Raw genomic sequence first — 14,796 nt, 5'->3', positions numbered from 1 at the left:
TTCCTCCCCGCTCTCCTCCCCCCTCGCGTAACGCTGCGGCGACGCCACGTGAACGCCGCCACCGGGTCCACCGCGTAAACCTACACGCGGGGAAGATAAGTAACCGCCATCCCCTCCGTCTTTCTTCTCAAACCGGTCTCCCCACATCAGCCAAAACAAAAACGATTCTCCTTTCACTTTTCTCCCCATAAAAATACCAATAACGCTGTTCTGTTTCCACGATGCCGTACGTTGCCGCCATTGACCAGGGCACGACCTCGAGCCGGTGCATCATCTTCGACGACCACTTTAAGGTTGCTGCGGACCACCAGCTGCCCCACGAGCAGTTCACGCCGCAGCCCGGCTGGCTGGAGCACGACGCGGATGAGATCTTCCGCAACTGCTGCCTGTGCGTGACGAACGCGGTGAAGAAGCTGCGCGCGAAGGACCCGAAGTTCGACAAGATCAGCGGCATCGGCATCACGAACCAGCGTGAGACGAGCGTTGCCTGGGACCGCAAGACCGGCAAGGCGCTGTGCCACGCCCCTGTGTGGAGTGACGCGCGCACGCACGAGGTGTGCAACCGCATCGCCAAGGAGGTGGGCGGCGGCAACAACAACTTCGCCGCTGAGATCACCGGCCTGCCGGTGAGCACGTACTTCTCTGCCTTCAAGTACCGCTGGATGCTGGAGAACGTGCCGGCTGTCGCGGAGGCGCGCAAGAACGGCACCCTCATGTTCGGCACGATCGAGTGCTGGCTGATGTACAAGCTGAGCGGCGGCAAGACGTTCGTGACGGATGTGTCGAACGCGAGCCGGACCTTCCTGATGGAGCTGAGCACGCAGAAGTGGTCGGCGGAGCTGTGCAAGAAGCTGGACATCCCAATCGAGGCGCTGCCGGAGATCCGCAGCAACAGCGAGCGCTACTGCGACATCGCCACGCCGGAGTTCGGCGTCGTCGAGGCACTGGGCGTCACGACGCCGATCACCGGCTGCATTGGCGATCAGCAGAGCGCGCTGTTCGGCCACATGGGCTTCCACAAGGGTGACGCGAAGAACACGTACGGCACGGGCTGCTTCATGCTGATGAACGTGGGCCCGAAGGTGCAGTACTCGAAGCACGGGCTTCTGGCCACCATCGGCTACAAGCTGGGCAACAAGCCCACCACCTTCGCCCTCGAGGGCTCGATCGCCAGCTGCGGCGCGACGGTGGAGTGGATGCGCCGAAACTTGGGCTTCTTCGGCCACCCCCGCGAGATGGAGGCGATCGCCCGGAAGGAGGCGAGCACGGACGGCATCGTCTTCGTTCCCGCCTTTGGCGGCCTGCTCTGCCCCTACTGGGACCCGACGGCGCGTGGCACCATTGTCGGCATGACGTACAAGACGAACAAGTCGCACATCATCCGTGCGGCGCTGGAGGCCATCTCGATGCAGGCGGGCGCGGTGCTGCTGGCGATGAACCAGGACAGCGGCGTCGAGCTGAAGCGCCTGCGCGTCGATGGCGGTCTGACGAACAGCCGTCTGCTGCTGGAGATGCAGGCCGATATCCTTGGCGTGGACCTCTACGTGCCGCGCATGATTGAGACGACCGCGCTCGGAGCCGCGCTCTGCGCCGGTCTCGGCTGCGGATTGTGGAAGTCGACGGACGAGATTACGGCCATCGCGAATAAAGTGTTGCAGGGCGTCACGGTGACCCCGACGAACACCGACCCGGCGGTGCGCCAGGCGCGCGTGGATGCGTGGAACGAGGCGGTGAAGCGGTCGAAGTGGGCGAAGCTGTAACGCTGCTCTGCGTGGTGAGCAGCGGACGTCGTGTTGCCGCGGCACTGTGCTGCTGATGCTTTTTGCCTTTTCCTCCTCGCAACGCCTCTCGTTTGCGTTTTCTCATTCGGCTCACACGACGGTGTGAGAGAGCAAGAGAGCGAGAGCGCACGAGGGAAGGAGCAAAGGAGCACGGCGGCTTCCGCGGCGGCTGCTCACGACGTACGGGTGCGGTGGCTGATAGAAGACAGTGCTCCTATCGTCGCAAACAAGGGCGAGCGCCGCGAACCAAAACACAACCTTTTTTCTTCGCTTTTCTCTCTTCGCGCTATGCGCTCTTTTTTTTTCCGGTCTCGCGATACACGCGCGAGTAATAATAGTAGTAGGACGAAGAGCGACGCCGTCGTCAGCGCCTACTTGTTTCCTCGACATCGGTGGCGTCGCTTCAAGCGGACCCAGTGCGATGTGACCAGCTGGTGGATTGGTGTGGGCTCGTGTCGCTGGTCGCCTTTCGTTTCTTTTTTCTTCGCTGGAGTTCACGCATGCGTTGGTGGGTGTTTTCTTATTCTTTCCAACGCAACAGCACGCCACCGGCGACACGACAGACTGACTCGGAGGCGCACAGGGGATGGCGCCATCGCGGCGTCGCAACGCAAAACCTCTGCGAAAAGAAGAGTGCAACGCCGAAGGAGCACAAAACATTTTTTAAATATCCTCTCTTTCTTTTCGTTTCTTTTTTTCATGGAGCCGAACACTGCGTTTGTGTGCGCTTGAATAAAATACTGAAAACCACCGAGAAGAACTCCAAAGCGAGTTGCGGCGCCCTGCACCGCCTCGCGCTTTGCTGCACTTCTTAGATGCTTCTTTTTTCTTTTTTCTCTTCTGTGAGTGCTGTTGGTGCGTGTGCGTGAGTGAGTGAGCAAAGACGTGAAGTGCGACTCGTCCTCGTGTCGTGTCTTGCAGTTCCGTCTTGCTCGCGCAGCCCACCGTCGTTGGTCAAAAATCTGATTTTAACTTTCTTTTTTTCTCACACTGAAAACGTTCTTTTTCATTTTTCTGATCTTTGTTATCGCTCTCTTGTTTCCTTAACGTGCGATGCTAAACGCAGCTAACACAATCCCGTCTCCCAATATGCCAAACTGTCCCCCCCCCCTCCCCCTGCGTCATTCTTGTCCGAGTGACCGTTGAAATGACGAAGAAGCTCTCCCGTTGTCCACGTCCATCTTTTCTTCCTCCCCGCTCTCCTCCCCCCTCGCGTAACGCTGCGGCGACGCCACGTGAACGCCGCCACCGGGTCCACCGCGTAAACCTACACGCGGGGAAGATAAGTAACCGCCATCCCCTCCGTCTTTCTTCTCAAACCGGTCTCCCCACATCAGCCAAAACAAAAACGATTCTCCTTTCACTTTTCTCCCCATAAAAATACCAATAACGCTGTTCTGTTTCCACGATGCCGTACGTTGCCGCCATTGACCAGGGCACGACCTCGAGCCGGTGCATCATCTTCGACGACCACTTTAAGGTTGCTGCGGACCACCAGCTGCCCCACGAGCAGTTCACGCCGCAGCCCGGCTGGCTGGAGCACGACGCGGATGAGATCTTCCGCAACTGCTGCCTGTGCGTGACGAACGCGGTGAAGAAGCTGCGCGCGAAGGACCCGAAGTTCGACAAGATCAGCGGCATCGGCATCACGAACCAGCGTGAGACGAGCGTTGCCTGGGACCGCAAGACCGGCAAGGCGCTGTGCCACGCCCCTGTGTGGAGTGACGCGCGCACGCACGAGGTGTGCAACCGCATCGCCAAGGAGGTGGGCGGCGGCAACAACAACTTCGCCGCTGAGATCACCGGCCTGCCGGTGAGCACGTACTTCTCTGCCTTCAAGTACCGCTGGATGCTGGAGAACGTGCCGGCTGTCGCGGAGGCGCGCAAGAACGGCACCCTCATGTTCGGCACGATCGAGTGCTGGCTGATGTACAAGCTGAGCGGCGGCAAGACGTTCGTGACGGATGTGTCGAACGCGAGCCGGACCTTCCTGATGGAGCTGAGCACGCAGAAGTGGTCGGCGGAGCTGTGCAAGAAGCTGGACATCCCAATCGAGGCGCTGCCGGAGATCCGCAGCAACAGCGAGCGCTACTGCGACATCGCCACGCCGGAGTTCGGCGTCGTCGAGGCACTGGGCGTCACGACGCCGATCACCGGCTGCATTGGCGATCAGCAGAGCGCGCTGTTCGGCCACATGGGCTTCCACAAGGGTGACGCGAAGAACACGTACGGCACGGGCTGCTTCATGCTGATGAACGTGGGCCCGAAGGTGCAGTACTCGAAGCACGGGCTTCTGGCCACCATCGGCTACAAGCTGGGCAACAAGCCCACCACCTTCGCCCTCGAGGGCTCGATCGCCAGCTGCGGCGCGACGGTGGAGTGGATGCGCCGAAACTTGGGCTTCTTCGGCCACCCCCGCGAGATGGAGGCGATCGCCCGGAAGGAGGCGAGCACGGACGGCATCGTCTTCGTTCCCGCCTTTGGCGGCCTGCTCTGCCCCTACTGGGACCCGACGGCGCGTGGCACCATTGTCGGCATGACGTACAAGACGAACAAGTCGCACATCATCCGTGCGGCGCTGGAGGCCATCTCGATGCAGGCGGGCGCGGTGCTGCTGGCGATGAACCAGGACAGCGGCGTCGAGCTGAAGCGCCTGCGCGTCGATGGCGGTCTGACGAACAGCCGTCTGCTGCTGGAGATGCAGGCCGATATCCTTGGCGTGGACCTCTACGTGCCGCGCATGATTGAGACGACCGCGCTCGGAGCCGCGCTCTGCGCCGGTCTCGGCTGCGGATTGTGGAAGTCGACGGACGAGATTACGGCCATCGCGAATAAAGTGTTGCAGGGCGTCACGGTGACCCCGACGAACACCGACCCGGCGGTGCGCCAGGCGCGCGTGGATGCGTGGAACGAGGCGGTGAAGCGGTCGAAGTGGGCGAAGCTGTAACGCTGCTCTGCGTGGTGAGCAGCGGACGTCGTGTTGCCGCGGCACTGTGCTGCTGATGCTTTTTGCCTTTTCCTCCTCGCAACGCCTCTCGTTTGCGTTTTCTCATTCGGCTCACACGACGGTGTGAGAGAGCAAGAGAGCGAGAGCGCACGAGGGAAGGAGCAAAGGAGCACGGCGGCTTCCGCGGCGGCTGCTCACGACGTACGGGTGCGGTGGCTGATAGAAGACAGTGCTCCTATCGTCGCAAACAAGGGCGAGCGCCGCGAACCAAAACACAACCTTTTTTCTTCGCTTTTCTCTCTTCGCGCTATGCGCTCTTTTTTTTTCCGGTCTCGCGATACACGCGCGAGTAATAATAGTAGTAGGACGAAGAGCGACGCCGTCGTCAGCGCCTACTTGTTTCCTCGACATCGGTGGCGTCGCTTCAAGCGGACCCAGTGCGATGTGACCAGCTGGTGGATTGGTGTGGGCTCGTGTCGCTGGTCGCCTTTCGTTTCTTTTTTCTTCGCTGGAGTTCACGCATGCGTTGGTGGGTGTTTTCTTATTCTTTCCAACGCAACAGCACGCCACCGGCGACACGACAGACTGACTCGGAGGCGCACAGGGGATGGCGCCATCGCGGCGTCGCAACGCAAAACCTCTGCGAAAAGAAGAGTGCAACGCCGAAGGAGCACAAAACATTTTTTAAATATCCTCTCTTTCTTTTCGTTTCTTTTTTTCATGGAGCCGAACACTGCGTTTGTGTGCGCTTGAATAAAATACTGAAAACCACCGAGAAGAACTCCAAAGCGAGTTGCGGCGCCCTGCACCGCCTCGCGCTTTGCTGCACTTCTTAGATGCTTCTTTTTTCTTTTTTCTCTTCTGTGAGTGCTGTTGGTGCGTGTGCGTGAGTGAGTGAGCAAAGACGTGAAGTGCGACTCGTCCTCGTGTCGTGTCTTGCAGTTCCGTCTTGCTCGCGCAGCCCACCGTCGTTGGTCAAAAATCTGATTTTAACTTTCTTTTTTTCTCACACTGAAAACGTTCTTTTTCATTTTTCTGATCTTTGTTATCGCTCTCTTGTTTCCTTAACGTGCGATGCTAAACGCAGCTAACACAATCCCGTCTCCCAATATGCCAAACTGTCCCCCCCCCTCCCCCTGCGTCATTCTTGTCCGCTACGGTTTAGATTTGTTCTGCTGTGGTTGTCGTGTTCTCTGCCTGAAAGAGACGTTGCAGTACTGAAGGCCGTAGAGGGTAATTTGAAAGGATCGAAATTATGGCGGGCGAGGTGACCGCGTCATTGTCTCGCTATTTACTTGCTGAAATCAGCGAGTCAATCTTAAGGACTTCCAGCGCCGTATAAACGAGACACACCCACACACACACACGCATGATAAGGTGGAGGAAAGAAAGAAAATTACGGGCTCTTGGGTTTTCTCAGCAGCAAGAGTGAAGACGTGTCATAACCTCCATTTGTGCCTTCCTTTGTCGTTGATATGCAACGGAAATCTCGTGGAGTTTTGTTTAATCACGTTCGACACTTTGGGTTTCTATCTCCTCTATCGACATTGTGGGAGAGAAAAATGGGTAGTATTGTGTGACCTGATCCGATGTGTTTCCGTGGCCTCTGATGAACCACCATTATTGTCTTTTTGCTTTTCTTTTACAGCTTCTGGCTTAGTGCCACTGAATCAAGACGTTCGCATTTTTTTTGTCCTTCTTGTTTCCTTTTTTCTGAGTTTTTATGTTTTTATGTTTCTATTTTGATTATTTTTACTACTACTTTCGTGATCTTTCCTCAACACTCTTCGCTCAAATTTGGTTTTTTTTTTCGGTGGAACTTCACGCAGGACCACAAAAACCGAGGCAGCGCGGACTGCAAGTGATCGTTGCACGAAGATGGAAAAGAACTGATTGCAAAATCATGTTGCTTTCTTTCCGTTTCTTGCCCTGTTTCGTGAATCTTTTGTGATACACCGCTCAAAAGTAACCGTTCTTACCCCTAACCAGAAATGGAAATCCGATACGAACGTTCAATGGCAGTGAAGAATGGCGTCCTCGTCTCCCTTCCGTTCTCTCCTACGAACTCCACTCTTCGATGTAGTAGAGTGTTTTTCGAGCGAGGAAAGCCTCTCGGGCAAATTCGTTGGTGTCTTTCGCGGTGCTTGCGGTTTGCTCTCTCTCTCTCTTCACTGATTGAGTGTTATTCGGAGCACTTATTCAGCATACTGCTGTGCGGCCTGTTCGGACCAAAGTATACATACGAAGACTTTCAAGTCTTTCGCTTCAATTCCGCCTTTGTGGCCGCTCGTATGTTTCTGCATTCTCTGCAAAAACTCGCATGTGCCGTTCCCTTTTTCTCGCTGAACTCTCCGGCGGAAACCAAGTACCCCCTTTACTTCTTGTGCTATTGAAAACACACACACACACGTGTTTGTGCGCTTCATATTTGCCACCTTCGATACTATACCCCGTTCGTTCTGTGTGTTTCTCCATTCAACAACTGTGACAAAAGGAAAGCAAAACAAAACCAACGAAGACGGTTGCTCAAAACGAATATATTAATACTGCACGCTCTATTTCATCGAACTACAACAACAAAAGGAAAATGCATTTCGCTGCGGTGGATCCGGTTAATGAGCCTCCAGCGCAGCGTCAGCGCCTCGAGGACGAATCAGCCGAGGAAAAGTCGGTAAAAGCGCGCCTGCACAATTCATGGCCGCAGATCAGCATTTCGCCCGAGACTCACGAGGTCACCATGTCAGAGAAGGACCTGCGCTCCACGTTGTTCGAACACGACCGGGCGCATGAGCACTGCCTCAACGAATGCTGGATTCTGCGCAGTCGTTTTGGTGTGCACAACCGTTTTGGCCTCTCCGTCACCTTCCGCTCCGTCGCCGTGGTGAGCGACGTTGATCCGCCAAACGAGGACGCCTACCTGACGCATGCGTGCGTGGTGAGCTGGTCGATCACCGATCATGAAAAAAGGAAGTTTTATCGTTTCAACGCCTGCGATGAGCGCTCACCTGAGCTTCTTTCGATGCTGATTGCAAAGAAGACGCTCCGTGATCAGCCGGCGATGCTGCAGGCCGTTGTGGAGCAGCTGAACAACAACCGACTCGTGCTGCCCGATCAGATGCTGAGTGAGGCCGCCTCGATGAGGCTGACGGAGTTGGACCTACAATTCGGCAAAAATACCTTCAAATCTTTCACCCCGCCGCTCAACTACCTCGGCGAGTCGCGCCGGCCCACGTATACCCTCCACCTTGAAGGCGTCAGCAACGAACGCGAGGACCCGAACCTCGACGAGGAGGTGAAGGCGGAGGTGGATCTTAGTTTTATGCCACGCGGCGTGCCTCCCGCGCTCGACGGCGTGCGCGGCGTCGTGTCGAACGGCAACTGGGAGGAGGACGAGTTCTGCTACTGCCTTCACCACGTCAAGTCCGTCACCGGCTCCTTGCGCATCACGCGTGCCTCGGACAACTTGGAGGTGGCGCGCGACCCCGACATTCGGCGCGGCACCGTGTGGATGGAGCACAGCTTTGGTGGGGTGGTGCCCCGCACCGTGGAGGAAGCTCGCTTTGTGCGCTCTCTGTGTCGCCGTCGTATCGCGGCGGAGCAGGCGCCGGTGATTCACGATCGATGCCTCATTCGACTGTACGACGAGCAGTCCAACTGTTTCACCGTAACGCGCGTTGTGACCGGCGGCACGAATGAGGTACTGAGCTGCTGCGCCACCGTACAGTCTGGCATGAGCAGGCAGGCCTACCAATACAACTCCGACGCGAGCCTTACAGATGAGGTGGATGGCTGCCACCAGAGCAAGGATACAGGTATTGTGTACCCAACACGGTGGAAGGTGCGCTGCCCGATGCCGAATGGCGCGCGTGTGGAGCTTCAGCTGACGGCCACGCTGCCAAATCAGGAGCTGATCACGGCGCTGGCGCAGCCCAGCATTTGGGATGGCACAGTGTTGGTGAAGGGGAAGATGACGCAGGCGGACGGCAGAGAGACGACCGTCAGCGGTGACGGCTACCTGACCAGTCGTGGTCGAGGCAAGCTGCAGACAGAGAAAACGCTCTTTAGCATGCTGCACGGCATCGCGACATTTGCCGTGACGCCGGAGGACGTGGCGAAGATGCCTTCGTGGGAGTCGATCGCCGATGGCCCCGCCATCGCCGCCGTCGCGAAGCTGAGCGTTGCGCTCAAGACGCAGTCGTTTGAACTCACCTCGCCACAACAGATCGTGATGGCGGCTTTCATTGGAACGTACGGGTACATCTTTCACCACGCAAACGAGGTGGCGCAGGTGAAAAAGGCACTGCAGTGGTGCTACAGCAAGTGGATGACCTTCTTTGGCGTGTCGTCAATTCGATACCGCACGCTGGCGCTGCGGGCCTTTATGATGCAAGAGCTGTGTGACTTGATGCACGCGAAATGCGCCTCGTGGATTCCAGCTGGGGTTGAGGCTCTCGACATCGCCGTGCCGGTGAACTACATCGCAAATGACGTCGCTGACAGCGCCGCTTTCACACTGCCTGCGCGCACCCTGCTGCTGCAGCCGCCCTCTGCACTTGAAATTGCGCAAATTAAAGCGCTGATGGACGGCACTTGGGTGATGGACCCCAGCGAGACAAAAGGTAGCATGAACGCACTTCTCATGGAGCAAGGCGTTGGTGTACTATGGCGCAGCGTGAACAACAACGTGGTGCCGACGTGGAAGATCTCTGTCAACAGTGCGGTGGACAAGTTAGTGATTGACGAGTCGTCGATGCTGGAGCGTCGCAAATTTGTGCTCGCGCTGAACGGGTCGGAGTGGGCGTGGGAGAGCGTGTCGCGCGGTCCGGTGAAGTCGCGCTCGTGTGTTTTGTCAAACGGGCGTGAGCTCTACGTGGAGACGGATGTTCGCGGCGGGATCGAGCGCGTCTGGTACCAGTTTCAGAACGGCGGGCGAACGATGGTGCAGCACATGTTCTTCTACCCCACCGCCACCACGCCGAAGGCGACCGCCTCGTGTGAGCGTCATTTCAAGATCCAGCTGCCGCCTGGCTCTCCCACGTCGCCGCGGTGAGCGACGTGATGGTTTACACACGCACACACACAGACTTTGATGCGTGTGCATGGGACAGAGAGAAGGCAGTTTGCTTTTACTGTGTGTACGCGTGTGTGCATGAAATTATTGGCGAGAAGTGTAGAGGCGTGTGCGCGATTCTTCTTCCAACGCACGAGCCGCGCACTGAAGCGACTCTACAAGCGCTGTTGAACCGTTAGTATGGCGCACATACATATTGTGGGGATATTTCCGTGGTTGTCATGATGAAAGAGCATTGGAACCTTTTTTTCCCTCTTGGTGCGACAGAAGCTGAAAAAAACGAAAAACACCTCCGATGTCAAAAAGCTGGGAGGAGGCCGTGTCGTTCGACGTGCGGGTCTAACGCACGCCATTTCCATGCTTTGATGCGACTGTAAGTAAGGGACGCATCAGCGACGGGACGAGTTCTTTCGGTTTCTTGTGTGCATTAATCTGTCAATACACGGTGCGGAATACGAAGGGGTGGGGGGAAAGGGGAGATGGAAGGCTGTAAGCTCGGTACGGGAGATGGGTTCAGCGAAAAACCCTCCTCCGTTTATTCAACTTGCGATGCCGCCGCTCGTAAACAACAACTTTGTATCACTGCTTTATTTTCTCCCCCTTCTTTCCTCTCTCTCTCTCTCTTCTGTGACCGTTGCTGTTTATGCGTCGGTTTCTTTACTGTTTTCTTCTTTTTTTTTGCTCTTCCATGCCTCTTGACATTTTGCAGGTTTTTCGTTTTTTTTTCGCAACACAGTTGTTTTGTTTCAGAGCATCGCCCACCTCGCCGCCGCCTTCAGTACTACACATTGTGCCGCAGCAAATACACAAACCACAGCAGTTCCTTTAAAAAAAATAAAGGACACTGTGACAGAAAAGGTGTGTAGCGTTCGCGACCAGCATAATTGTGTTTTCTCTTTTTCTTTTTGCAAAACGCAATCGCCCCTCTCCAGTGGCTGTGCTGCGAGTTCCTCGATACAAAGTTTTCTATCGTTTTTTTTTTTTCTGGGGGACCTTCCCCACCGACAGCCCTTTGTGCCACGTTCTACGCACTTTGATAGAAGAGGTGATCGCGCGAGAGACTACCCAATAACGTTCGTGTTGACAGTCGTATCTCTGTTATACATCCTCTTCGCGTGAGCTTTTCATTACTAAAAAAGGACACTTTTCCTTCTCAACTTTCTATTTGTGCCCGCATACCATTAGCGGCCAAGGTAAGATAAACAACGAGAAATCGTTGCCGATCATTTCACTGCGTACGTTGCTAACAAGCGATCAGGAGCACGGTGTACTTGCCGGAATAGCTTTTGATATCCTATTTGTGTCTCATTTTATTCCCCTTTTGGATCAACAACGAAAAGAACCCCAGCAATACAAAAAAAAAAATGGAGAGGGAAAACGAAGTTGCCATCGACCAGAAATATCTGGACAAGCAGAGCCGCACCATTGGCACCTATGGCCTGGAGACGATGGCTAAGCTGATCGCCTTCAAGGTGGTCATTGTGGGCTGCGGTGGTGTCGGTATTGAGGTCGCAAAGAACCTCGCTTTAGCTGGTATTCACACCATTCGCCTCTACGACCCGCGTACGCCAACCGTGCAGGATGTGGGTGTCAACTTCGCTGTCACGGAGCAGGCGTTGTCATCGGGGAACTCGGTCGCCGCGCTGTCCGCCAGCTACATCCAGGAGTTGAACCCGAACACCCGCGTCCGCGCCATTGACGCCTTGACGGAAGACTACGTGAAGGACAGCATCGCCCTCATCTTCACCGCGGCCGCCCCTGATTTGAGTCTGACGACGCTGAACAGGTGGAACGACTTCTGCCGCCGGCACACACCCACTGTTTCCTTTGTCCTGGCGATGCAGCTCGCCGCTTGCGGCTCCGTCTTCGCCGACCACGGTCCTTCCTTCACGGTGAGGGACGCAGACGGCCGGCCGATGCTGCAGAAGTCGATTACAGAGGTGGTAACGCTGACGGACAAGACCGGCGAGAAGTACACGCGCATCCGCTACGAGACACCGGAGGGGCAGACGCCCGGCGCTCTGCGCGACTACACGCAGATCAAGCTGAGCGAGGTACGAGGACTGGTACGAGAGACGGGCGAGTCGGTTAACGGGCAGGTTTTTGACGGGGTGGTATGCCCGACGGATCCGCGGGACACCGTGCGTGTGTACCCGGCCTTCGAGACGCGAGGCTACCGTGCGTACGAGACGGGCGGTTTCCTGCACGAGCTAAAGGAAGTGACCCACTTGTCGTTCCGCCCGTTGAAGGAGGCGCTGGTGGCGCCCGGCGCGTTCGTGCCGGTGAGTCCGATGATGGACAACTCCGAGGAGTCAGAGACGCACCTCATCCTCTACGCTCTGCTGCGCTACGCCGATCAGCATCAAGGGCACCTGCCCCAGCTGCACAGCCAGCACGAGGCCGAGGAGGTGGTGAGGCTGGCAAAGCTGATTCAGGAGGAGAACAAGGCGCTGCCTGTGCCCACGGCTCCGCAGGCAGCCGGGAAGCCAGAAAAGGTGGAGTTTCCATACAAACTGCCCCCGCCGCCTCCGCCAGTCCCGCTCGTGTTGGAGACGTTTGAGGAGAAGGCGGTTCTTCAAGCAGCGCTGCTGTCCCGGGCGGAGCTGCAGCCCCTCTCCTCCTTCTTTGGCGCTGTCGTGGCGCAGGAAGTTGTGAAGATCACGGGCAAGTACTCACCGATGCACCAGTGGTTCCACCTGTCCTGTGCGGCCGTGCTGCCGAGCGACGCCGATTACAGTGCCAGCAACAACTATCATCCCATTAAGTCGCGCTACGATCACATCATCGCCCTCTTTGGGAAGGAGTTCCAACAGCAGCTGGCGAACCTGAGGGTCTTCATGGTGGGTTGCGGTGCGCTGGGCTGTGAAAATATCAAGAACTTCGCCCTCTGCGGCATCACGTGCGGGCCGAACGGGTCTCTCGTTGTGACCGACAACGACCGCATCGAGGTGTCCAACTTGAGCCGGCAGTTCCTCTTCCGCGAGGAGAACGTGGGCCAGTCGAAGTCGGCGGCCGCGGCGGCCCGCATGCGACAGATGAACCCGGACTGCAAGGTGGACCCCCGCCAGGATTACGTCGGTGCGACGACGGAGCACGTCTTCCCTGACACTTTCTGGCAGTCGCTTGACGTTGTCGTCAACGCCCTCGACAACATGGAGACCCGCCTCTACGTCGACCAGCAGTGCGTGCGCTTCCACAAGGTGCTGGTGGAGGCCGGCACGATGGGCACAGGTGGTAACGTTGATATCATCGTCCCGGGGAGGACGTCGTCGTACGCGGACGGCGGTGCGGCGGATCAGACGGGCGGCATCCCCATGTGCACCCTACGCAATTTCCCATACATTTATGATCACTGTATTGAGTGGGGGCGTGCGCTGTTCGACGACATGTTTGTGTCGCCCATGCAAACCGCCCAGCAGGTCATCGAGGACCCGACCGCCTTTACGCAGCGCATCACGCACGAGGTGTCGGGCGGCTCCAGCGCGGGCGAGCGTCGCAGTCTCATCGCGAAAAACCTTGGCTCTTTGAAGTCCGTGAAGCGCACCTTGTCCATCCTGGTGGAGGGGCCGACCATGGCGAAGTGCGCGGCGCTCGGATGGGATCACCTCTTCCGCCTCTTCCGCGACCGTATTCTGGACCTGCAGGTCGCCTTTCCCCGTGACGCCAAAAAAAAGAACGGCGAACCGTTCTGGTCCGGCCACCGGAAGTACCCCTCCGCGCTGGACGTGGCGCCGGCGACGGTCACGGCGAACCCGGACGCGAGGAACTTCCTCGTCGCGGCGACCAACCTGTACGCGTGCATGTTCGGCGTGCACCCGCCCAAACCGGAGGCCCGCTTCAACGACGACCACCACCGCTGGATGGAGCAGTACCGCACCGATGCGTGGGTGCAGGCAGAGGTGCGCGCGTTCGCCGTGCCGCCCTACGTGGCCGGCTCCGTCGATGACCTCGAGGACGACTTAAAAACTGATGCGCAGGAGAGCAAGGAGGTCTCGGTGGAAGAGGCGGAGGCGGAGCTGCAGGAGTTGTTGAGAGAGGTGGCGGCGCTGGCGACAAAGTGCAAGGGCAGCGCAGCGGGTCCGCTGGAGTTCGAGAAGGACGACGATGACAACTTTCAGATCGACTTTGTTGCGGCGGCGAGCAACTTGCGGGCGGAGAATTACGACATCCCTCCTCAGGACCGCATGAAGGTGAAACTGGTGGCAGGCAAGATCATCCCGGCCATCGCGACGACCACCTCGGCGGTGACCGGTCTCGCACTGATTGAGCTGTTCAAGGTACTGCAGAACAAGGACATGTCCGCGCTGCGCAACGGCATGTTGGACGTCGGCACAAACAACTACGTGCTCTTCGAGCGCGATGCACCGGTGCGAAACCGCACGAAGGTGGTCTCGACCTACCTGCCGGAGCAGGACTACACCTACCGCAAAAAGATTATTCGCGTCCCGGAAGGGTACACGAAGTACGACATGATCCGCATCCCCATTACACCGGCCACAACGGTGGCCGACTTTGCCAAGGCGCTGGAGGTGGAGCTGAACAAGACCCTTCCTGAGGGTGTTGACTACCGGTACGAGGTGGACGGGCTTGGCGTGGGCACAGGCCTTCTGTGGAATGGCCGGCCCAGCCATCCGAGCACCAATGCATCCTTGATGGAGGTAATCGAGCGCCAGAAGAACGCAGAGGCGAACGGCAAGCTGACAGCTCCGTTCTGGCAGAACCGTGTGCAGTTCTGCGACCTCTCCGTCACGGTGTCGATCGACGACGGCGATGACGCGGTGGACGAGGTGGACGTGGAGACGGCGACGGTGTGCCTCGTCATCCAGTAAGGAGGAGAAGAAAGCACCGAGAGGGCTACAGAAATAGATAAGGAATACTGCTTTCCTTCTAACGCTCTCTTTCTTCTTTTTACGTAGTATTCTTTTGCCGATCTACCTTTCTTGTTTTGACTTTTTCTTTTATATTTCTGTTGGCGAACGCTTCCTTGTTATTGTTGT

General features: G+C 57.2%; 4 protein-coding genes across 7 annotated transcripts; all 4 read left to right on the top strand.

Moving 5' to 3' along the window:
- Window positions 1-94: 94 nt before the first annotated feature.
- On the top strand, window positions 95-1,760 carry ABB37_00537 (putative mitochondrial glycerol kinase, glycosomal; the record flags this gene model as incomplete). Of its 3 annotated transcripts, none has more annotated exons than XM_015796758.1 (1): window positions 95-1,760. In XM_015796758.1, the coding sequence occupies exon 1, from the start codon at window positions 222-224 to the stop codon at window positions 1,758-1,760; it is 1,539 nt and encodes a 512-aa protein (XP_015664766.1). In that variant the 5' UTR covers window positions 95-221. The 3 variants fall into 3 exon arrangements, with proteins under 3 accessions (XP_015664766.1, XP_015664765.1, XP_015664764.1); XM_015796757.1 differs by having other exon boundaries at window positions 100-1,760; XM_015796756.1 differs by having other exon boundaries at window positions 150-1,760.
- A 1,302-nt stretch (window positions 1,761-3,062) lies between these two features.
- ABB37_00536 (putative mitochondrial glycerol kinase, glycosomal) lies at window positions 3,063-4,728 on the top strand (the record flags this gene model as incomplete). Of its 2 annotated transcripts, none has more annotated exons than XM_015796755.1 (1): window positions 3,063-4,728. In XM_015796755.1, exon 1 carries the CDS (start codon window positions 3,190-3,192, stop codon window positions 4,726-4,728), a length of 1,539 nt encoding a protein of 512 aa, XP_015664763.1. In that variant the 5' UTR covers window positions 3,063-3,189. The 2 variants fall into 2 exon arrangements, with proteins under 2 accessions (XP_015664763.1, XP_015664762.1); XM_015796754.1 differs by having other exon boundaries at window positions 3,068-4,728.
- A 2,365-nt stretch (window positions 4,729-7,093) lies between these two features.
- On the top strand, window positions 7,094-9,778 carry ABB37_00535 (hypothetical protein; the record flags this gene model as incomplete). Its single annotated transcript, XM_015796753.1, has 1 exon — window positions 7,094-9,778. Exon 1 carries the CDS (start codon window positions 7,316-7,318, stop codon window positions 9,776-9,778), a length of 2,463 nt encoding a protein of 820 aa, XP_015664761.1. The 5' UTR covers window positions 7,094-7,315.
- A 729-nt stretch (window positions 9,779-10,507) lies between these two features.
- On the top strand, window positions 10,508-14,628 carry ABB37_00534 (putative mitochondrial ubiquitin-activating enzyme e1; the record flags this gene model as incomplete). The annotated part of the gene is made up of 1 exon (XM_015796752.1): window positions 10,508-14,628. The coding sequence occupies exon 1, from the start codon at window positions 11,164-11,166 to the stop codon at window positions 14,626-14,628; it is 3,465 nt and encodes a 1,154-aa protein (XP_015664760.1). The 5' UTR covers window positions 10,508-11,163.
- Window positions 14,629-14,796: the final 168 nt, after the last annotated feature.

This window comes from Leptomonas pyrrhocoris (genome assembly GCF_001293395.1).
Source record: "Leptomonas pyrrhocoris isolate H10 chromosome Unknown, whole genome shotgun sequence".
In the NCBI taxonomy this organism is placed as follows: Eukaryota; Euglenozoa; class Kinetoplastea; order Trypanosomatida; family Trypanosomatidae; genus Leptomonas; species Leptomonas pyrrhocoris.
This window is presented reverse-complemented; position numbering and strand designations above follow the sequence as displayed.